Below are 23321 nucleotides of genomic sequence, written 5' to 3' on the forward strand. Positions count from 1 at the left end.
CCCAAAATTAAATAATCAAAGCGATATGTTATGTCAGTTACATTTATTTTGCAGTTATCTTCTGTGTTGTGTGTGTTTTTCTTGTTGTTGATGTCATTCGAATCTGTCGTAATGTCAAACGGATTTTGGGTTTGGATTTCACGTTTGCATTGCAACAAAATGTTCTTATAGACTTTAAAGCGACGCTATTGTACATTTAATATTAAATTCCGTATTTGCTTGCGTAGTCTGTTACAATTCAATTAAAAATTTCTTGATCGCACGGCATTTAGGCCCTGATCGCTGTATTTTTGCGTCTAAATTCAATCTTTGCCTGCACCGAGTTTGTTTCTTAAATGTGGAGCAAAAATGGTGGAGATTTACTTTTGGTATAGAGAAAAATAGTTACTTGTACATTTACGGGCTTTGTAGCTTTGCAGCTGAATCTCATCGATACTGTATCTGCATCTACGACTGCTTGGAGTTTGGTTTCGGTTTTCTGTTTTCTGTTTTCTGTTTTTCATTTTCATTATCGTTTTCTGTTTTCTGTTTTCTGGCATTCATGAAACAATTTCCTGGGATCTTACAATTAACACTACATCAATGTATGTACTATAATTAGTATTTTTAGTTTTTGCGTTTTTTTTTTCTGTTTTGTTTTATGGGTAATCATGTTTTGGATTTCTTTGAATAGCATATTATTTAAACTTACATTCTATTTTTGGTTTTTGTTTTCAGTGTTTTGTGTGTTTTCATATTTTGTTTTTTCATTATTTGGTTTTGGTTTTTTTTTCATTTTTGTTTTTAAATACATTCAAAAAACGAAACGCAAGGGTGTAAAAAACGATGTGCAGTGTTTCCTTGTTGCGGTTTCTCTTTGTACGAAATGAGGCGATAATAACCAAATCTCCTGCGGGCTGCGATTCAATTTGCTGGGGGCTAATCGATCCAGTTAACGCCAATTTTGGAAGGCGTCCTGGAGGATGGTCCGGATGACGACGCCGCGCCGCCAATGGACGCCGAGGGCTACGCAATTTGGGATGATAGTGGGTCGAATCGTAAAGCAAAATCATAGTTTTTCTTAATGGTCAAATATAAAAATTGGCTCTGGCGCATGTTTCGTTCAATCCATTGCATAGCCCACGACTGGTGGTTGCGGGCGTGTCCTCCGATCTCTGCCGGATGTGGCTAGAGACGTATGTCACGGAAATCGGTCGAGTGTGCTCCGATTAACCCCTGGCACTGAGCCCCTTAATCGCAGCCGGAGGTGATTTGCCGAACGCAAAGGGTGGTTGTGTTTTTGGTTTCGTGTGTATAAGATCAAACTCCCACCCGTTCGCCCCACACCCCACCCCCCACTAATCCGCACCGGGAATCGAGGGGGGCGGAGCCAGGACAGAATGGGCTTGAATTTGGATTTTGGTGAGCACTGCCATGCGATTTCCGTGACCTTTCCATGGCAGTGCGTGTCTGATGGATGGCGGGAAAAACTCTGGTCTGTTCGTGGACATGTGTCTCTCGGTGTGACCTTGTTTGGGCGGCGGACCAGCAGCCGAGTGCGTCCCGCCCGCAATGGTTTATCCGGCTCTTTGATGACCGGATCCGGCTATTCCCGCACCCAACTGGGCCACGCCGTCGCTTTGTGTAGTGTGCCAGGGATGGGCCGAGTGCGCAGGCGAATAGCCGCTGGGGCAAGGGATCCGCACTCGACCCTTCCCTGGCCCGCGATGCTCAACTGCTCCTGGTACTAGCACTACATAATACATACATAAATAGTTGGTAGTACCATGTGGCGTGTGGTGTGTCGTTCACATAAGACGTAATGTAAAATTAGTTATAAAACTTTCAAAAATTGTTTTCTTTATAAGCGTTTTAAAGTTGAAATTGTAGTTTTCTTTTCGGATTTTGTGTCTCCTCTGTACTCTCATTCCTCTAGGCGGATTTGATATCCAAAATAAGTTGGTTTTTTTTTGGTTTTTTCTTTCATTTTTTTTTTTTTTGGTTTCTTGTTTTAGACAAATGCAGGTGAAATATTTGCGATGCCATTGCCTACGCTCGAAAAAATGCATTTTCCTATATCTCGTGGTTTTTCACGTTCTTCTTTCTTTTTGGTGGACGCACAGCAGCGGAGAAAATTCATACCAATTGCACAATCCAAAGGTGTTTTTTTTTCCCCATTTAATTCAATGGCGCACAGGACGAGCTAGGCCCGTCTGTGGATTCCAATTTAATCGTCCCAATTAGTAGTTAGCCAACTATGCAATTTGCAGCTTTTTCCCCCATTCAAAAGTTTCAATATCGCGATTCGAATCGATCCGATCCACAACATAAAAAAAGTTTCGTATAAATTTTCCCGCATCTGCTGTACGTTTGTATCTTGACCTGGCTGGGTTTTTTTTTCTTTTTGTTATCCTTTTTAACGTTGGTTTCGGAACACTGGGGTTCGCTGGAACACAACATTATTTACCTACCTTGGTAATACATAGCATTAGTTCTTTGATTTCATTTTGTTTGTCGTAATTCGGGTGTGCTTACTTGGTTTCAACGCGATTTCATTTAGTTATAACAAACAATTTTCAACAATTTTGTACTTTTTGTTTTGTTTTCTTGGGTTTCTCTAGCTTTAGCTTTACTCCTTCATTTTGTTTTCTGTTTCATTCATCCCTGTTTCTTTTGCACTACTGCTTGCGCTTCTCTCTGTTTAACGGTATCACTAATCGGTTTCTGCTGTCGCTTACATAGGAACAAAACGAGAAGGAACATAATTGAACTTGAATTTGATACAACTTGGCCAGACTATTGCTGAGTGTTTCTCTGTGAATTAAATCCCTTTTCTTTACTATAAATACCCACTATTGTTTAACATTTGTGTTGGATTAGTTTCACATCTGCCCGTTGCGCATCTTGCTGCTTTCTACACTCTCCAAAGTTGCAAATGGCGGGCGGATAGTGTTGGTTCGAGCTGTTTGAGTTTAACGTACTGATTTCAGACCGTGGAAAGGCGGCCGGGTTCGCTGAGCTGCTTAACTGATCATCTTTCATCTAATCCGATCTAATACCGTGGACTGGGCACTTTATACATGTAATTTTGATTACAGCTTTTGATTTTCGAGTTGCCAGCTCTTTGGTTTTTTTGTTTTGGTGGATTTGGTGTTCAGTGTTGGACTATGGACTGCTGAGATGGCTAGTGGCTTCTGCTTCTGCTTTTGCTTCTGCTCCTGCTCCTTTTGCTTCTTTTGCTGCTGCTTTTGCTATCGGGTGGGGGGATCGGGTGGGCTTTTCGCGGGTGGGTGGGTCTGTGGTCTGTGTGGGTTGTGGGATGCAGTTTGGTTCTGCGCTGGAATTAGCACGTTAAATCAGACGCTCGCTGTACCATATTCAGAAATCCGTGTTGTTCGTACCGCCGTCGCCCTCGGCGCCCTCCCCAGCCACGCCCACTTCGCCCACGCTGGGCGGTAGGGCCAGGGACAGTGGGGGGGCGGCCGAGCCGGCCACCATCATGGTGGGTTCCGTGTTCCGGCGTTTCATTTTCAGCTTGTTCTTTTTCAACATGGTGGCCTGCGGTTAACGGTTATTCATTTGACATTACATTTGTAACGGTGGTATTTAAAGAGAGAGATAGAGAAAGTTTTTCAATTTGAAGCGTCCGGTGCATTAATTAGTTAGAATAATCGAATTTTTTAGATTTCAGTTTTAGCATTTGTTTGGTATTCGTGTGATTTAGTGTATTTTCATTTTGGTTGGAGAGAAAAAGAGAGTAAGAAAAGCGTTAACGTAAAGGAAATAAATTTCGTTTGCCTTAGCTTAGATTCGTTATAAGTGCTTCAAAAGCTAGCTGAGAAATCAGGCAAAATGCAACGGAACTCAATCAACAAAATGGTTTCGGTTATAGATATTTCGATACTGAATGATGGATTACGAAAGCTTGCAGTTGAGAAACGGAACGGAAACGGAATAAATGGAAATGGAACTAAATTCGATCAAGTTCCTCCAAGCGGGGGGAAATCAAAGAAAATTATCGCATAAAAATTAATCCAAAATTTTGTAGTCAACTTCTAGGCGCTGTGGCTTGCGGTGTGGTGTGTTCGTGTGTGTGGCGTGGTGTACTGAGGTGGATAGTGGTGGCTTCAGTTGGCTAAGTTCAAGTTCAACAGCGGTGGTCACAGTTTTCTTGTGCAGTGGGTGGTTCTTTGGTTGGTTGGTGGGTGGTGTGTGTTTCATCTTGGGTGGTGGTTCAAAGTACTTAGAGCTTGACAGCACCAACTTTTATTTACAGCTATTTGTTGTTTTTAACTTTAAACTTTTTTACTTTTTGTTTGCTTGTTAATGCTATTTCTCGCATTTGGAAGATAAAAGTTAATTTGCTTGCGCATTGGAGTTTTGCTCTTGTTTAAATATTCGATTTTTGGGGTTACAATTTGGCCATTTTCTCTGCTGATCTGTTATGGGTTACTTTTCTGAGGGATTATAGAGAGTTATGTATCTGACTATCTGGTTTCTATGGGTTGAAACAGGAGAACCAATTTCGCAGGCCGGTAGCCAAGCTCTAGGTGCTGCCAAAGCCGGCAGGTAGCGTCATCGACGCCTCCTTCTCCCCATTCTCGGCCAGCTGCTGCTGCTGCTGTTGTTGCTGCTGTTGCTGCTGCAATTGCTGCTGCGACTGAGACTGCGGGGATCCCGATACCGACACGGATCCCGATCCGGATCCCTGTTGAGCCACTGAAAGGCTCAGAACCGCCGGCGAGATATGAGGCTCGGTGAGGCGGCGCTTACTCTTCGTTTTCTTCAGCATGGTGGCCTAAATATATAGCGTAAAACACACACATGGTCAACTTAGACATACACACAGGCACATCACACGCACATCAAACAGAGAAACATTTTAGAACGCTACATACACTTCTTCTTTTGCCGATTTCAATTATTATTTTTTATGTATATATATATTTCTTTTCTTTTTTTTGTTTTTTTTTTCTTTTGAGCTGCCATCAACAAATGAAAAATGCTGAAAAAACGTGGCTATTTTACATGGTTAGAGGGGGGTGGCTCGGGGTGTTTCAATTGGTGTGTGCTCTATTAATTAATTACGACACAAGGGACGGGATTTACCAAGGGACAAATTACAAAGTTAACATACAAAACACGCATATCCAACGCACAGGCAGACAAAATGTTACATTGCTTCAGGTTCGATGACAATCGGATTTGTTTAAATGAATTATATTTGTTCATTGTCGTTTGCAATTTGAAATATGTCTAAAATGAGGTTTCGCTCTAGGTTTCCAGTATTTACCAGTACCGATTGTCATCATGTTTTCGTTATTAACAATTACTGTTCGTCTCCAATGCACTAAGGAAATAAAACAACAGGCATTCCCACTATTACGAGTATATCCGAATTGCGGTTGCTCTCCTCGTGCCTATAAGTTCGACTTAAGTCTAAATTTCAACTGTCTTGTAAGCTCTGTGGATTTTCACTAAGTTAGTTCTTGTTAGAGGGTGTAATAATTGAAATCAATGGAAAACCAAACGTGTTGCCCTCGCAATATTCAATAAATAGTTAAGAAAAGCTTTTTTTTAGACGTGAACTTAGATGCTTTGTCTGTGTTAACTTAAGTATGAAATGAGGATATGTTTTAAGAAGCCAGCATGCCAGAGAACAAAGAAACATCAGATACATGCAGGGAATCGGCTAAGTGGAGGCCAAATCCAAATACGAGAAATCCAAAAATCCACACTTACCTTGAGGGCCGACTTCAGGACGACCACATCGCCGGGACTCTGGATCCAGGGCTCACCGTCCACCTGGACGGGCATATCGGTGTTCAAGTGTATCTTGATGTGACCACCCTGGAATTTAAAATTCATACATTAATTATATGGCGTGTAATCGAATAGAAAACATCTGGGGCTTACCTGAGCTATGCGCATGGCCGTACGAATTCCGGATTGGATTTGACCCAAGTGGACCACGCCCGTCACACCGACCACCTCCAACATGCCATCGTAATGGTTGGGCGTTGAGAACTGGTCGTCCTTGTCGGGACCCCAGGGATTGGCACCGCTGCCCCAGCTGGAACACAAGATATAATTGGTATTAGCATGCATTTGAGGAATGTTACATTTTAAAGAAACCATGTGTACCTTAAAATGTTCAAGATGATGATGCCATCGACGGGTGGCAGTTCGACAATCTTGCCATCGACCTCCAGGCGCAGTTCCTTCTGCAGATCCTTGACAGCCTTGCGACCCACGATCTTGCGCAGTCCCATCTTCACGTAGTAGCCCTTGTTGCGCAGCCGCGAATTGAACTGATTGGGATTCTCCTCACGCGCATTGTGGAAGTCCAGGCAGAGATCGGCATCTATGCCAATGCCAAAGTAGTTGTTCATCACGAAGATCTGAGAGTTATCCTCGTTTTGGGCGCCACCTGAATGGAACGCCAAGTTCGTTTAGTCATCTTTGGTTTACATACGAATTGGATCAAACATCGACACACAGGACATCAAATATTTAACTGACAACATCGAGCTTGATAATATATCCATGGCTTAATTTACCTAATTTGTGGTTAAGTCTTGTTGTGTCTGAGCTGATTTACCTTACCTGGCGTTTGTGACATGCAAATCCCTACAAGGATATTTTGTACACATCGAAACTAAACAGCATTTCTCATCAGATACCAAACTGGGCTTGTGGTTTACATAAGGGGTTTATTGGGGGGTATATTAAGGAGAGACTTTATTTCTGTGCATTTGACGTACATCTACAATCTTGAACCACTAAAATTATGATCTATTAAATATTTATAGAGGAAGTGTTAAAAATCTCTGTTCCTGCAGCTAGAAATTATTACCAAGTAAAACTTGGATACATCTCTCAAAAACAAGTTGGTAAAAGTATAGCTTTTGAAATTTACATATGCTACATTTGTACAGCCTTGAATATCTATATTCTCGGTTTGCGTATATTACAGCCGAATCCGGGATTTAGTCAAAGCACAGGTTTAATCACAACACAAATTATATGGTTCTGGGACTGGGATACTGGGATACACTGGATCGGATAGATTAAATCTTGAAGGGGGTTAGACACTAGACGGGTTTACGAGTATGTAACGTAGAGAAAGAACACACGAACGAAGTTTTGAAAACACCAAATGACCTGATATATCACTCGATGTCAGAGCCGGTAATTGATGATGCTGATTGGTTTGTTGCGATTGCGATAGGTGTGCTTGGTGTGCCTTCTTCTTCTTACCGGTTGTTTGCGAGGGCGCCTTCATGGCCGGCTCTTCGGGCTTGTCCTCCGGATGGAAGACAACCGTCCAGCGGTCCAGCCTTATCTCCTCCGCCTCGATGACGTCGCGCAGCAGATTCAGCGGATCCTCACCGCCGGTGTAGCCGGAGCCCCAGCACAAAACGCGAGCCAAGTCGTTGCCTTGGGAGGATTGCGATGGGAAAAGTTAATCGATTTCAAAATATATGATATGATACTAGTTTATCTGGGGTAGAAGGTGGCTTATGGCACTTACCTGTTCCCAGTGGAACAATGGCGCACGGCGGGCTGGAGCACTCCGAGTCCTGGCCCACATTGTCCAGGCACTGCAGCACCCAACCAATGGTGCCATCTCCGCCGCAAACCAGGATCTTGTAGTTGGTTATTTGCCGGAATACATACAAACTACGGACATGATGGAGCACAACAAAGATAAGTGGGTGATACATAAACAGGTGTATAAGTGGAACGTACCCGGGCAAAGGACCGCCATTATCCAGATCGAATACCTGGTAGGGATTCAGCAGTTTCCTGAAGCTGGAGATCAGCTCCAGTCCCTGGCAGCCGCCGGACTTGACATTGACAAAGACCAGCAGTGGCCGCACATCCGAGGGCACCATGCTGGGCTCGATGTTCGGCAGGAGCAGTACCAGCAGTTTCTTGTCCTCGATGATGGTCTCGCGGAGATTGTAGAAGGCGCGAACCTGCAAGCAATACAACCCACATCCCATTAGTTGAGTGGCACGTGGGCATTGACATATGCTCAGATACCCACCGCCTTCATGGAGTCCTCGAAGGTGAGCACCACGGAGCCGTACTCGTAGTAGATGGGTCCGATGCTGATGAACTTGTTCTCGTCGGTTACGTACTTGTTGAGGATCTGCTCGTAGTTGCGCTGCGAGAGACCGGTGGGCAGATTGCCCACGAACAGCGCGATATTGGGACCATGTGGATCCTGCTTGTGCTGCATGTAGAACCGCATGAGCTCCATCTGGCGAATGGAGTCCTTGCCCAGCTGCTTCATAATATCCCATGGCCTTTCGTTCCACGACAAAATGCGTTCGGTCACGCCGCGATCGAGCAACACTTCCGAGCACCTGGCGAGGATTATGGAAATGGGTTATCGCTGGTTTAAAGCCAACCATATATAAGGACCTACCTGTAGTCCTGTATCTGGTTATCCTGCAGCCCGAACTTGTCCAGGGCATCGCGTATCAAATCCTTAATAACTGTGCTATTATCTACAGGAACACTGACATAGGGATCCTCCAGCATCGAGCACTGCAGCTTGCCGGGGTAGACGCGCACATGGCCGCGATCGCGGTCGTGGAACCGTAGGTATATGGCCGGTCGCTTGCCCTCCAGGTGCACCAGGTTGAGCACGGGCGTGGGATCGAGCATGGGAGTGTCCTCCATGCCGGCGGGTGCGTACAGATCGGTCAGATAGAAGGCCTGCGGATCGCGCGTGATGTGGAATGCCCGCAGGGCGGTGGTCAGCAGCTGCTCCAGCGTGTAGGTGCGCTGCACGATGATCACGCGGTACTGCTGGCGTCGGAATGAGTTGTTGCCATCAAACACCTTGATCATCTCTGTGGGTTATAAAAGTTTAGGTTTTCAGTTTCCCTAATCTAGAACTCTATGCGCACCTATATCCTTTTCCTCGCGCTCCTTCTCCTTCTTCTCGCGATCCTTCTCCGACTTATCCGACTTGTGGCCGGAACCGGAATCGGGTCTATAGTGACCGGAGGAGCCACCGGCAACCGATGCCGCGGCACCAGCTGCCGATGAGCCACCAGCTCCGCCACATCCGCCGCCTCCGCCTCCGCCAACTGCACCACCGCTGCTGGGTCCATGTCCCGATTCGGCTTTGCTGGCCGACTCCTCGTCCTTGAAACGTGGTGTGTCGCCGCTGCTAAACTCCTCGGATATGCTGCGTGCTGGGGATCACGGAAATGTGGGTCAGTAACTGCTCGCATCCTCACTGGGACACACATGGTTTAGTAGCAAAAAATGCGGCCTTGGCCTGGTTTTAGATACTTAGTTACGCTCGGAAAAATGTGCATTAAACTATATCTCTTTTAAAAAGGTTCACTATTTCAACTATATATATTTAATACAGAATCTTCCGAGGATTACTCATGCGGTTATGTCGGTGTTAATGATTAGTGGCATTGCAATGTGGGGCGGAATGGTGCGGATGATTAGTGGTTCGATGGTTAGCGATTAGTGGGTTATGGCCAAGTGGTTCAACAGAAAACGGGGGACGTGGGACGGGTCAACCAAAAACAAAAACCAAAACAAAGTGGTTAGCGCAAACTGAGGTCCTTCGGAAACCCAGATCCTTTCGGTTAGCAGGGACTGAGACAAAGACAAATAGAGAGAGAGAGAGAGAGAGAGAGCGAGAGAGAAAGTAGGGAAAGGAGTACGGTTGGCTAGTCACCTCTGCGCTTCTGGTAGCGCGGCTTGCGCCAGCCGACGGAGAGGCCCTGCCGCACCTGGCGGAGCAGTCGGCCCAGGACATGGCCATCGCTGGCGTCACTGGCCCTCGATCGACTGCTGGCCCCGCCGTCGCTGATGTCGCCGGCGAAGGCCACATCATCACTGGCCCCGCTCGGCCGGTCGTCCAGGTAGAGATCATCGAAGCCCACATCATCGTCCACATCGGTGGCGTCCAGTCGCCCGGCCAGCATGTGATAGTTGTCGTCATACGGATGATAGTTACCATCCTCATCCTGGATGGTAATCTCGATATTCTGCGACAGCCGGTCCAGGCTGTAATTGCTTTTGCCGCCCACACCGACCGCCTGCTTGGGCGATCTCTTCGAGCGTCGGCGCTGGAACAAGCCGCGTCCGTACTTCTTGTAGCGCGACACAGCCGTAATGGCCGCCGACTCCTGGAAGGACTTGCTCCTGCCCACCGGCGACAGCTGCAGCAGCGTGGCCGGGGCAGAGGGCGAGGCCGAGGAGCAGTCACTCGAATTGGAGTTGGACAGCGGCGAGCTGAGGGAGCCGCCCTTGCCCTGCGCCTTGTGCTTGGGCATGAGTATCGGTTTGGGCTTGGGCTTGATTTGGGCCAGAGCCCCAGTCTTGGGTTGCTGGCGTCCGCCCTGGACGCTCAAGGCATGTCCGGACTTTACCGGGGCAGTGGTGGTGGTGATGGTGGTGGCGTTGGCGCTGTTCCTGGCGGCTGTTGCAGTTGTGGAGCCACCGGGAACATTGGAGGCATTGCTATTATTACTACTATTATAGCTAAGGTTGCTGATCAGATTGAGGCTGCTGTCGAGGTCATCCGTATTGGTCAGCTCGCCGCCCGTGTCGGAGGTCTCGTAGCAGCTTTCCCGCGGCACCGTCTCGCCCTCCGCCTCCGCCTCGGCATCCCCGTGGTAGTCCGTCTCGCTGACGTCCCGCGGCTGCCGGCTGCGCAGGGATCGACGTCGCAGGGCCACGTCGCAGTGGTCGTAGTCATCGCTCAGATCGCCACCGCTTATATCACAGACACCGCCATCCACATCGTCTTCATCTTCGCTGGGCGAGAGGCCGCCGCCGCCGCCGCTGGAGCCTCTTTTCCGCCTTCGCTTGCCCTGGCCCAGTTTCCGAAAGAGATTCGTGTAGAGCAGGTGCAGCGAGGAGTTGGCCGAGGGCGACTTCTGCAGATTGCCCATCACATTCGACGTGGAGGTGGTGGTCGTCAGCTGCAAGGCGCTGTCCTGCTCCGTGTTTTCCTCCTCGGGCTCTTCATCCGGCTGATCCTGGTCCCGTTCCCGCTCCCGATCCCGGTCGCAATCTTGCTCCGCCTCGTTGCTCGTCTCGCCGACTGTCAGCGAGGAGGGCGTGGGTGAGTGGCACAGCGAGATGGAGCCACAGGAGGTGGGCGTGGGCGGCGTGGAAAGGAGAAAATGTTGTTTCGATTGCTCGAGCCTTTGCCTGTGGAGCTCGAGCAGCTCCTTCAGGCCCAGGCCCGCTAGCGAACCCGATCCGGCGCCCGGAATGGGGCAGCTCAAATCCGGACTGGCTGCCGGTGGCGCGCCCACACACACACATAGATAGACACATCATCAATCAACCGAAAACGCATATAAAACGCATCCATAAAACCCAAAAGAGAAAAAGAAAAGAAAAGAAAAAACACAACGAAAACTAAATCAAAAATCAAAAAAGTATTGGGAGAATCGAGCAAAATCGATGGTGGATTTGGTGGAGTGATAGATAGATAGATTGATAGGTAGATAGAGTGATGGTCTGCCATGATCTGAATGAGCTGGAGCGATGTGGTATCTGATCGTTGGAGTTCTTGTACTAGTTTTTTATATTCTTTTTTTTTCAGTGATCGGAGTGTGCACACAACACAACATCGATAGCAACTTTTTGGGGGGGAGAGTGGGTGAGTATTGCTACATCGCTATAGAGGGTGAGTGCGCCGGCCTACACTGAGAAAAATAGCCACCTTTTATGCTTCCTCAATCAGGAAACTAATGAGCTTGATAAAAATCAGTTTAGCAGATTTTAAAAGGCATCATTAACAGGTTTATTATCAGTGTAGGACCTGGCTGATTAGGACTTTGGTTTTGAGAGGGCCAGTGGATCCTGCAGGATCTGGACAATGTACTTACGACACGAGTAGTCGCGCACGAGCGAAGTCTTCGATTTGACCTGGACGCCGATGATGGCCTCGATGGGCACCTCGGTGCGCGGAATCGAGACTGAGTGCGGAGGTAAGTAGATAGGTTGTAGAATACCAAAATTACATTCGGTTGGCAGGTACATGCGACATCCGGCATGGGTCGTCATGCCACACCACTCGCAGCGATAGCCTGTTCATCAAGTTGCAGCATTAATAAATAATTTTATAGTTTATAATTAATTCAAGTCATTTACCAGTGAGACATTCCGAGGACCAACAGGTTTTCTTGCAGTAAGCGCATTTGGACGTTGATGGAAGATTGCCCTCTCGCCAGTGATGCTGTAATTGGACAATATATCCATCCATTATCCATTGCCGATCCTCAGCAGAGCGGAGTTCGCACTCACCTGATGCTTCACATTAAGCAGCTCCTTGCCCGGCACATACGTGGCATTCTCGGTGCAATCGGGCACGGCAAAATCTTGGCACTCAATATGCGCGAAATATTCGCAGACTGCGAAGAGATATATTATTAGATATGTGGCATTACATCTAGAGATAAGCAATTGGCTATCCTAAAAACTGGCTGACTAATGTGCAATGATGCTTAAACGTAGCATACTTTTATGGCAAACGCCTTATGCAAATTGGTATTGGTTCCATAGAGAACCAAATGCGCTTGATGGCTTGGAACAATGGATCGCAGGTGAACAGAAGTGACTGACACGGAAAACGACTGCTGCGAAAGCCATTATCACGGAGGGGGGGAAAATATCACAGAGGAGGACACAGAAGTGGACTGATGTATATATTCTGTCACTTACCTAAACAATGCACCGCTGGCGTTTCATCCAATCGCTTACGGCAAACTGTGCAGAATTTTCTCTTGTGATGAGTTGGCTCGGACCAACAATGGGCAACGGGATTCTGTGCGGAATGGAATGACACATGACAGCTATATTCGTTCTGAATTGTGAATGCCAGCTCCACCGAGCTGCGCCCGGCTACGGCTACGGCTACGTACCTTTATAATACATGGAGCGATGCCGGAACAGGGCGTTACCACGCTGCTGACACATCGTTCGTGAATGATAAAGTTGCAAACTGAAAGTGGAGGAGATGTGTGGTTATGCAATGGGCTGGCAGAAGTTCAGAAGTTATTTCAATGAGATCACAATGTCGAGTGCTTTTCTAAAGGGCACTGGCTGTTGCAACACTGCGTATACGTAATATCATTTAGTACTTGAAATATATGAAAGTATTGCGTATACGTAATATCATTCAGTACTTGAAATATATGAAAGTATTGCGTATACGTAATATCCTTCGATATCAGAAATATATGAAAATATTGCCTATACTTACGTATAATTCAGTATTAGAAATATATGAAAATATTGCGTATACGTAATATCATTCTGTATCAGAAATATATGAAAACATTACGTATACGTAATATCCTTTAATATCAGCAATATAATATATAAGAATATTACGTATACGTAATATCGCAAAATAGTTTACATTTGAATAGCTTACTTTGTAATAATATATGTAAGTGTTTATAGAACTTTATGTACTACAGTTCTATTAAAGCTTTTAAGACAAGTGATTTCTGGTAGATAGTTTTCAGACCTGTGTGCTAAATGGACCCCTGAGACCCCCCTTGCGCTCCACCGCTGCGTGCAACCGCAAAGTCACCGCGTCATTGGTAGCCTGCATGCCATTCATAGTTGCCGAGTTCACGGACGACGGCACATTCATTGAAGTTGCCCGCAGGGCGCCAGAGGGGGCGTGGCAGGGGGCGACGCAAGTGGCAAGCTCTGAGTTAAGTGGCCAAGGTAATGGAACCAGTGTGAATAGAGGGACGCTTGGGGGAGGGGGGCACACTGCACAAAGCCCGACTGCTTATCTCCCTCTCTCACTTGTGCCAGATAGCTAAGCCCGCTCTCTAGCCATCCCGTTTCCCCCCCGCACCTGGACTAAATGTTAACCCCACAATGCACCGAAGGGTATAGGATGTTTTTGGAACGATATGGCAAGTTCTTGTGATATGATGAAATTGGAACCACTTTTGAGAAAGGGCAAAGCAGTGCACAATCATGTTTTCTAAATTGAGTATATGTTTCTAAACCTTTATATGACAGTAAAAATGTACATATGTATGTACATTACATGTATTTTAAAGTCCTAAGGAATGGCACCTTTTTGTATGATACTAGCCAAAAATGAAAACGCACTACTTCCCCTTCTGCCACAACAAAACGTATGCATTTATGCTCTCGTTTTCTGTGCAGCAATCTTAACATAGATATCATAGTTCTATTTTTAGCCCGCCGTAAAAGTTGTATTTACACATAGACAAAAGTCGGGGCGGTGTACACAAACAAACACTTGCTGCGTTCGTGTGTATGTAAATGCATAATTATCGCTGTGTGTGCAGAGGTGGAGTGGCACGGGGGCGGTGGGTGGTTTGCGTTTGGCGTTCGGCGGTTGGGAAAAGAGAGAAAGCTGAAAACTAGGCCGCTGACCTGAGGCGCAGTGCTGACGTCATGAATGAACTCGTGAATGTGCTTTAGTTTTTGGCCTGTTTTATAAATAAAACAGCGGGCAGTCGTCAAGCAGTGCAAGCAGAGCGAAGAAGAGAGATGGAGAAGGACAAACGTGACGCTCGCTGCAGTTGCGAATGCAGAACATAACTGTAGTTCGCCCAGCCAGCTGTCTCGCTCTTTCCGAGGCTTTTCCTTGTGACTTTCTTCCAACTGTTGTTGTTTTGTTGCACGTGCGATGGGTGGTAGGTGGTTGAGTGGTTGGTCGGTGGTGGTGTTATTGCAGAAGCAACAGCTGAGCATGTATACGCCCTGTGGGTCAGCGCTTGAAATCGGTGTATTTTTTCCCGTTTTCGGTACTTTCCACTTTGTTGCATGCCTGCATTATGTATACCAGCAAAATTTGTGTGCTTTCTCTCGCTCTCTCTCTCTTCCTCCTTTTACCGTTTTTTGTGTAGATAAGCATAAGCAGACAAACAGCGATGCCAACGCATGGGGAAATTTTCTAAATGCTTTTCTTTCTGCTTGCCTTGTGTGTGTGTGTGTGTGAGGAAATTTTGGGTTGGAAACTCAACACACTTTTACTTTTGCTTCTCTTCGCATTTCCTTTTTCCCTTCGCCCAAAGCAACAAAACCAAGAATAACAAAGGAGAATGAAGACGAGGCAGAGCAAGAAGCAGCAGCATAAAGCCAAATTTAAAGCACACACCAATACACATGCATGCGTGGGAAAAGGACGAAGCAGGAGGACAAATCGAAGGAGAAGGAGAGGGGGAGTTGGAGGTTAGGGACAATTGAATACGCACAAGTTGACATGCGTAGTGCGTGAAGAGGAAGCACAATTAAAATTGATATTTGCCCAGAGGAGAGTTATACAATTCAATTGAGGTGTAGCCAAAATACACACACACACACTCTCACACATTTACATGCCAAAAGCAGGAAGAGAGGCTAAAGAAGAAGAAGAACTCCTTGAATTAAAAATAGCTGGACTTGCTTAATAATAAATAAGCGCACACATAAACACATTCGCAAAGAGACAGTTGGATGACGCATATCAAACACGCATAAATCAAAATCCCCGAAATGTCTCTGCACAGCGAGAAAAGTGGGTCAAAACATGCAAATTCAAAATAAAACAGATAACTTTGAACTGAACCACTTTGTTTGCTTCAAACTTGTATTTTAAATAAGAGTGGAAAATATATTTAAACCCTGAATTCTCTTACACAAGCATAGTTTTATTCCATTCTAACTACCACAATGACTTAAACACTTTAATATTCATTTAATTTGCAAGCAATCTCTTCTTGATTGAAATTAAGTAAACTAAATGTATTTTTATTTCTCCAGAAAATTGCAAAATATTTTTAACCACCATGGAAAAAGGGAGATGCAAGATTTTCCATCACCTAACATAATTCCAGGTAAGACCAGTTTTAAACGTGTTTGTATCTGTATATTTCTGTATTTTGCCCTGGTTAATCGACATTTAATCGTTCTTGGCTTGATTTCATTAGCGTCGGAAGTGCTTTCCACTGGAGATTTTTCCGGCTGGCCTGCAACGTCAGCATTGCCCTTCCTCTTTATCGCTCTTTCGCATTCCCCCACTCCCCCGCTCTGTGCGATGATCCAGCCAAGCTGACGACCCCGAAAGTCTGTTTATTATACTCTATCTGCGCAGGGTATATATATAAATCAGATGTGTTTGGTCTGTACACAACATGATTGAAAATGGCTGTGAGTAGATCACTTTCTGTGGATTCCATTTACAACGCATCTGTGCTTAAGTACTAATAATATATTCTATTTAATTTTAATCATCTACGTTTTATATAAGTTTCATTAATATTTACATCGTTCATAAAGTATAGGAACCATGTTATAGCGTATTTTTTGATCGCCGCGAAGGGCTGCCCTTTGTTGCTGCTGCCGTTGTTCTCCATTCACTTTGGTTATGAATGAACAGCGTCGACAACGAGGCAATTAACAAGGCAAATCCCCCTTCCATTCATCACCCCCATACCAAAAACGCCAGCCCCACTCCCCACCACCTCACCACCCCACGCTCCACTTGGTTTTCGGTTCCGCTGGCATCGTCGTCATTTTCCATGGCGGCCATTGATGACGCACTTTTAGCCCTTCGCTGCTATCGGCAGGGGCACCTCACTCGGATTCAGATTCGGATCCGGATCGGTGGGGAATGGGAAATGGGGTTGCTTTGGTTTGGGTTTGGGGCTCGGTGTTGCATTGAGGTGGATGGTTCATGGCTACCAGCACAAGCTAAAAGCTGCCGGCTTGTAGATATTCCAAGCTAAGGCAACCAACCAACCACCCACAATCCACACTCACACTCACTCCCCTCCCGCAGGTCATGCATCCAATTTGATTTGGGTGCGCACCTGCTGCTCTTGTTGCAGTCCGCTTCTCCGCTTCCCCTGGAAAACCAATTGAAAATTCGCCTGCGGCCTGCGCTGCATCTGTGTGTGTGTGTATGCGTGTTTTGCACAGTGTAGGAGAGTGCATTTCGCATTTGACCTACTTTCGAGATTCAGAGATTCAGAGAGCCTGAGCTCTATTTCTGGTACTTTTCTGGCCAAGTGCGTGGGCAGCTGCAGCTCCAGCTCCATCTAGAGTCCAATTGGATGTGCAACTCATTTATGACGAATATTCGAATCATCTGCCCACTTTAGTAACGACGCCTCTGCACTATTTTACATTTGGCTGGCCAACGCGGCGTATGCTTAATGAGTGGCACGCCCGGGGGTATGCAACACACACTCTACATATGTATGTATGTGCCACACTCCTCATACAATGGGTATATGGTATGCCTGCTCAATATAAATATGGGCTGTTTTGACCGCCATTAAAACAGCACCAAAATGCGCTGAAAATGTCATAGGCAAGTGCAAAGAAAACAATGAGGGAATCTTGGCATTTTTGACTGCCAGACGGGCAATAATAAATTCGCCAAAATTGCAGCTATATGGCGGAATAAGCGAATGAGTGCAATTATGGAATCTTAGAGATACAATCGTTTATGATCCCTCGCACTGGCCATTAAAGTGCACTGAGCAACAAGCCATGGTCCGCTTAAGAAGACCAAAAAGATGTAAACAGCTGCGTCTATAAATGGGCATTCATTACTGCATCGTATGTAGTTTGTTTTCAAAAACAATTGTGGCATTTCACAATATATGTTTAATTATGGCGAGTGCTTCATGTGTAAATCACATACCTTAAGAAGATCAATGAAATTGCTCATTACACAATTGCATTTAAAAATCTGTAAGTATGCATTGCAAGTGAAATCAGATAGATTATATTTCGCCCGTTCCATTTTAATGCAAGTGAGCACATTGCATCTAATGCGAGTGTTAGTAGTGCTAATATTGACAATAAGAATGGCTTTTGAGGCACCAACTGGAAAACTGCGAAGTGGCAAAAGTGTAAACAACTGAGGCCGCATAAAATGGCAAGCGTTAATCGCGATAATTATAATAATGGCAACAACCAGAGCCACAAATCCCGAGAACAAAATAGTACAAATAAACAGAGGAAAAGCGCAGAATATTCATCATGATGCCGATGCCAGGCGCCTAACACACTTCCCATTGGGAGAGTCTGGTGGCCTCAGTTCGATGGATTCCGCATCCGATTTGGTTCCTGCCGCGTCTTGAATCGCGCTGGGCGAATGATGTGCTCTGTTTCATAGATTTCCATGGCAATGGCACATATGTATGTATGTATATGTACATATAGACGAGCCCATACATACATATATATACACACAGCGAATCGGAGCTGTCTATGACGTCGTTGGCGCTCCGCTCACGTCACGGCAGACACGGCCAACAGCCGCACAATTTGGAAAAGTTCAAACGCGCACACTTATCGGCCGCAAATAGCCCGATGATGCCGCCCCTATACTCTATACTACACACCAGATCTAGATGCTGCCCCTGGCGGAGCACACAAACTATACGATCTATACGATATATAGAATCTATACAATCTACACGATCCGTAGAATCCACACAAGGCGTAGATGACCCATTGGTCATGTGGCGATGACGTCGGGTCTGCCGATCACTCTGCACGAGGAGAACTTGTTTAGTTTCACAGGGAAAACGCATACGCCAATTGGTTTATCTTTGGTTCTGATTATCTAGATTTCCTTATTTATCTATCTATAGCATATCTTCTTTACAGTGTCAAGATCCCCTGTAGTTGATTTCTAATATTACAAACAAAATTGTAGAATTTATACTATTCAAATTAAGATTGTAAAAATAATGAAATAATCATTGTATGATAAGATCCCTCAGTTTCTCTATTCAGTGCAAGTGCAAGATTGTGTACCCACAATCGCCTCATCATCAGCGGCCGCATTTCCATTCCAAGTTTATGGCAATTTAAAAAGTATTTTCAAAACTAGACGAAATGTATTTTTACATCTGCCGCTGGCGTTGAAGATGTTCAATGATTTGCGTGCTGCGTTTTCTCGCTTCTGTTTAGTGCCCATTAATTACAACTTGAGACTGAATTGAGAACTGATGGACGAACTCAAATTCAGTGGAATTGTGATGCACTATTGGTAAATTTTCAAGAAAGATGTAGTTTTATAAAGAATAATACAGATTGAAGGCAAGACTATTCCAGAGACTATCCTGATAGATATATTTCGATGTAAGTTGTTAGATTTTCCTTTCTGATTAAGTAAACCTGTGATTTCATTGAAATGGTGTTATGTACTAGTTGGGTGCTTACCTTCGCAGATATATCCCTGCTGGATGAGGCCCCAGAGCAGATCCGAGCAGTGGTGACAGTATGTTGGCTTATGAAATGTCTTCTTCACGAATGAATGCCCACCATCCGCCATTTTGTTTGCCTGTGTCCGCAGCCCGCCCCACTTCCTGTCCTTCTTCTGCTTCCGGTCTATCCTGCGCCTCCTTGTGCTGCCTTATGCCTTATGCGTAGCGTTTTGTTCCTTGTGCGTCGTCCTGCTGGAGGATGCTGTTGCAGTTGCAGTTTGCTGTTGCGCTTGCAGCGGCAAGGTCTCTCGATGTTGCAGTTATATGAGCAGTAATCGCGGCTGATGCGAGTGCAGTGTGTGTTGCAGTTGCAATGTCGCCTGCTGCTGTGTAGATGGGCTATTTCGAAGTGGGATTCTGGCGGTTTGGCAACTTAGGCCGCTGCTGCCGGTGCGGGCGTCGACGCCTGCTGAGGCAGCGCTGCCGCTGTACCGACCGAGGGCGTTCGATTGGCGTGGGCGTGGCAGGACTGCTCCTTCTGATCCTGCTGCTGATGTTGCTGCTCCTGGTGCTGCTCCTGGTGCTGCTGATGCTTTTCCGACTTTTCTTGCTGCTGCTGACAAAAGCGATGCGATAGTGACGACGGCGAAAGTGACGGCGACGACGGCTGCATTTTCATCCATTGGTCAGGTAGCGGCTCCCTTATCCGGACATTTGCTTGCCGGGATCGGTGTTATTCCTCGCTTTTGAACTCTATTTATCCTTACTAGTTTCTATATACATATTGGCTATGTATCATATTTGTTTGGATTCATATTCATGCATCTTTGGTTTTGGCTAAGCGTTTTCGTTTATAACTTTCTTTTGGTGGTGAGTTTTTAACTGTTTTAATTATGTACAATTTCTGGCGCTGCACTAAACAAAAAATTTGGTTAATTGCTTGTTAGAAATTTTCTGCATTTATGTGTGCCATTTGAAATATATACGCATATATGTATGTATGTATATTCCAGTTGAATTTTGTATATAGCACTGCACACAGTCGCGGACACACACGTAGGCACACTTCACTCGGCGGGCGGTCTTCACTTTACTACTACCGAAATCGAACAGTCGCAGCAGAAGCAGCAGCAGCAGCAGCTCGGAAAATGTTTTTCTTCGACTTCGCTCGTTCCTTTGCTTTTCCACTTTCCGCTTTCCTGCGCTGATACGTGGGCGCCGCACACCCCAAAAGAAAAAACAGCAGAGCCAAAAAATGAAAGGAAAACGTTTCCCGATAATAAAATCCACAAGAGCGGGAGTTTCCACAGGGAAATGCGAGAGAATGAGAAAGCTAGTAAGAGCGAGCGAGAGAGAGTGGGCTGCGCGAGAGAGAGAAGGCACGCGTCATGCGTGGTGAGTTGGGTAAAAAAATTCCCAGTATTTGTGGAGCATCATAAAAAAGTAGTAGACATCAATATAATAATAGAAGTGGCAAAAATATGATATCAACAGCGTGTACCGCTGGGCAAAAGAGAAAGGGAGCCACATGGAAAAGGAGAAAGTTAGAGAGAGAGAGAGTGGGAGAGAAAGAAAGAGAGGGAGCTTGAACAAACTGCATTGCTTCAGTTTCCCCCATCCAAGGCGATTCTATCAATTTCCATAGCTGCGGCGCCCTCAAGTATGCAACATGTTCTGCGATGAACCAATTACCACCGCCACCCACTTTCCCAGCACCACCCCACTCCCAGCCCTCCAAAAGGGCCACCCACCGCCAGCGGGTATGGCCAAGGACAATCCAGTCAAACATTATATCATACAGGTCCTAATAATAGACGGAAACAAAGGTAACGACACTTGAAGTTTTCAACTTGATGACAATAAACGATAGCTAACGGAAGGCGCACAAATCCACATTGTGTGTATACGCAAAGTTAAGGTCGGCATAATGGCCCTCGAGCGCAAGGATCTTGGTCCTTATTTAGTGTATGCGACTTAACATGTTTTCAGCATTGATTTTCCATCAAGTAATGCCCCAAGCTCATAATACTATAACAATCTATGCTGACAATAAGTTATGACTAGTTATGACTGGGATGTCTAGTTCCCTATAGAATAACTCAGCTTAAGGCAGATAAATTTAGTTTATAAAGCCAAGTAATTATGGCACATCTAAGCTTGAAGCTGAAGGAGTACTGCGAACTTGAGCAGGCAGTTGTGAACTTGGACTTGACGGTACTATTATTTGTACCGCAACTGTGAGTGTGGAGCCAGCCTGACGACGTGGAATGTCCAGGACCCGTTTCCCGTGTCCATATATCCTGGCCACCAGGCGATGTCCTGGCGACATGCGCACTCCGGAACCCACCACACACTCGCTCGCCTCAAACTCAACTCCACCACGACGGAGCGGTTCAACGAAAGTGGCCAAGTTTAAGGATAAATCACAACGAGCAATATTTTTGCAACAAATGCGACGAACGGAACGGGAGGGGCAATTTGCGCGGGGGGCATGGTGGGTGATGAAAACTTTGCGGCTTTGCTTTTCTTAGGGAAATTATTGTTTTGTTTTGGGCTGTGCGAAGCAAGCAGCAGCGGCAGAAACAAAAAAAAATGGAAAATTATGGATGCTAATGGGGGGCCCAAAAAAAGCGAGATATATAGATTTCAGAGGCTGTGTATACACACACACTCTACTACAACTGTAGACAAAGCAGCCGTACTTCGTACCCACTGGGGCCGTGGTGGCGCCCACCCAGCCCACTGTTGCCCCCCTCTGGACTTGCCACCCACCACCCACTTTTCCCACCCAATGCTGCGCGCTTCGCTCTTTTCGGGCCGCATGAGCAAATCGCAATAGATAGAGAATTTTTTTCTTTCTTTCTTTTGCTGGCGCGGCTTGATTCCTTGCCACCACATATATATGTACATATACATATATATCTGATTGGTATATGTATGCGAATGTATATGTATCTGAACGGAGTGCGTGTGGCCTTGTCTTTTTTCATTTTCATTGCTAATCACACGAAGGAGTTAATTTGTTTAAACATTGCCTTCGGCTGGGGAAAGTTGGGCCTGGAAAACTCTTCGCACTTGGCACTTGGCACATATGACAACGTAATTTTCACGCGCACACATACACTCGCGATTTTGGAGAGAGAAATTTTATGTACCATACATTTTTGAAGCTGCAAAATTTTGCACATTCAATTTTCACACTGCCACTAATGCTGCTAATGCTACTGCTTCTGCTGCTGCTGATGATGATTTTCCATTCGTTTTTCTTTTCTAGCCGCACTTCAGAATTTTTTTCCATCTCCGGATGGAAAATTTTCACACGCACAGCAATCGAGCTGAATCGAGTTTTTCGCGAGTTTTCAGCGTGATTTCCCCCGAGTTTTCCACGCCGTTTGTGCACTTTTCCGCTGCGAGTGTGTGAGAATTTTCCTGTGTGCTGGCTATGTGGAAATGGAAATCCAGTGAAAATCCGCAACCGTTACGTACGGAAGAGCACACCTAGCTGCTGTGTGTGCTCCGCTGAAGACGATGGTGCGCTCTGCGGACGGGTCTGCAACTTTCTCGCAGCGCAGCGCCTTTATCGCTGCCTTCGCCGCTGCTCCGCCTGGCGCTCTCGCTGCGTCCCGCTCGCACGCGCCGTGCGCCCAGTCGCGCCCTCTCGCTCGGCGGTGAGTGTGTTGAGTTCGCCGAAATTCCTGTGTGCGTGCGAACCCAACAACAAACAGGGGGAAATTTTTGGGAGCTCCCGTTAGTGAGAGAGAACCAGCTCGCTCTCGCTCTCTCGCTTAGCAGGCAGGATGCTCTCTGGCGCCCGCCCCCCAAATAAAAATGAAATCAACAATTTGTTGGTCGGCGAGCTGCCAACCTGGCCCCAAAATAAATGTGGCCAAGCTAAGGAAGGAAATTGGCCGCAGAAACAACCTTCATTTTAAATTAAGGTTTTATTGAAGCTAACAAACAAATTGTACTTTCTGCAAAGTATTTATTTTTAAGCCCACAACTTACCTTCGTTAATAACTTGCCGAAATGTCTAATTGAGTCAGTTACAAAATATATCTAGTTGAAATTATGTTCTATAAAATATCTCCCTAAAACTAACTTATCAAAAATCATTGCCTACTTTTCTGAGTTTGTTGC

The 23321-nt window shown here is 45.8% G+C and overlaps 1 protein-coding gene across 10 annotated transcripts; it reads right to left on the reverse strand.

The window, feature by feature from the left end:
• Window positions 1–26: 26 nt before the first annotated feature.
• LOC120451296 (diacylglycerol kinase theta) lies at window positions 27–23047 on the reverse strand. Of its 10 annotated transcripts, none has more exons than XM_044006286.1 (18): window positions 22671–23041; window positions 19201–20099; window positions 12903–12982; window positions 12703–12805; window positions 12286–12392; window positions 12133–12217; window positions 11868–12068; window positions 9698–11269; window positions 8904–9194; window positions 8417–8846; window positions 8033–8354; window positions 7732–7961; window positions 7514–7662; window positions 7240–7419; window positions 6124–6409; window positions 5896–6052; window positions 5722–5829; window positions 27–3537 (listed from the first exon to the last, which is right to left on the reverse strand). In XM_044006286.1, exons 2-18 carry the CDS (start codon window positions 19310–19312, stop codon window positions 3358–3360), a joined length of 4593 nt encoding a protein of 1530 aa, XP_043862221.1. In that variant the 5' UTR covers window positions 19313–20099; window positions 22671–23041; the 3' UTR covers window positions 27–3357. The 10 variants fall into 10 exon arrangements, with proteins under 10 accessions (XP_043862221.1, XP_039490789.1, XP_039490793.1 ...); XM_039634854.2 differs by lacking the exon at window positions 27–3537 and adding an exon at window positions 4475–4777 and having other exon boundaries at window positions 7144–7419; window positions 19201–20094; window positions 22683–23046; XM_039634853.2 differs by lacking the exon at window positions 27–3537 and adding an exon at window positions 4475–4777 and having other exon boundaries at window positions 7144–7419; window positions 19201–20094; window positions 22671–23046.
• Between the last annotated feature and the right edge of the window lie 274 nt (window positions 23048–23321).

The sequence above is a fragment of the Drosophila santomea genome, chromosome 3R, assembly GCF_016746245.2.
Source record: "Drosophila santomea strain STO CAGO 1482 chromosome 3R, Prin_Dsan_1.1, whole genome shotgun sequence".
Taxonomy (NCBI): Eukaryota; Metazoa; Arthropoda; class Insecta; order Diptera; family Drosophilidae; genus Drosophila; species Drosophila santomea.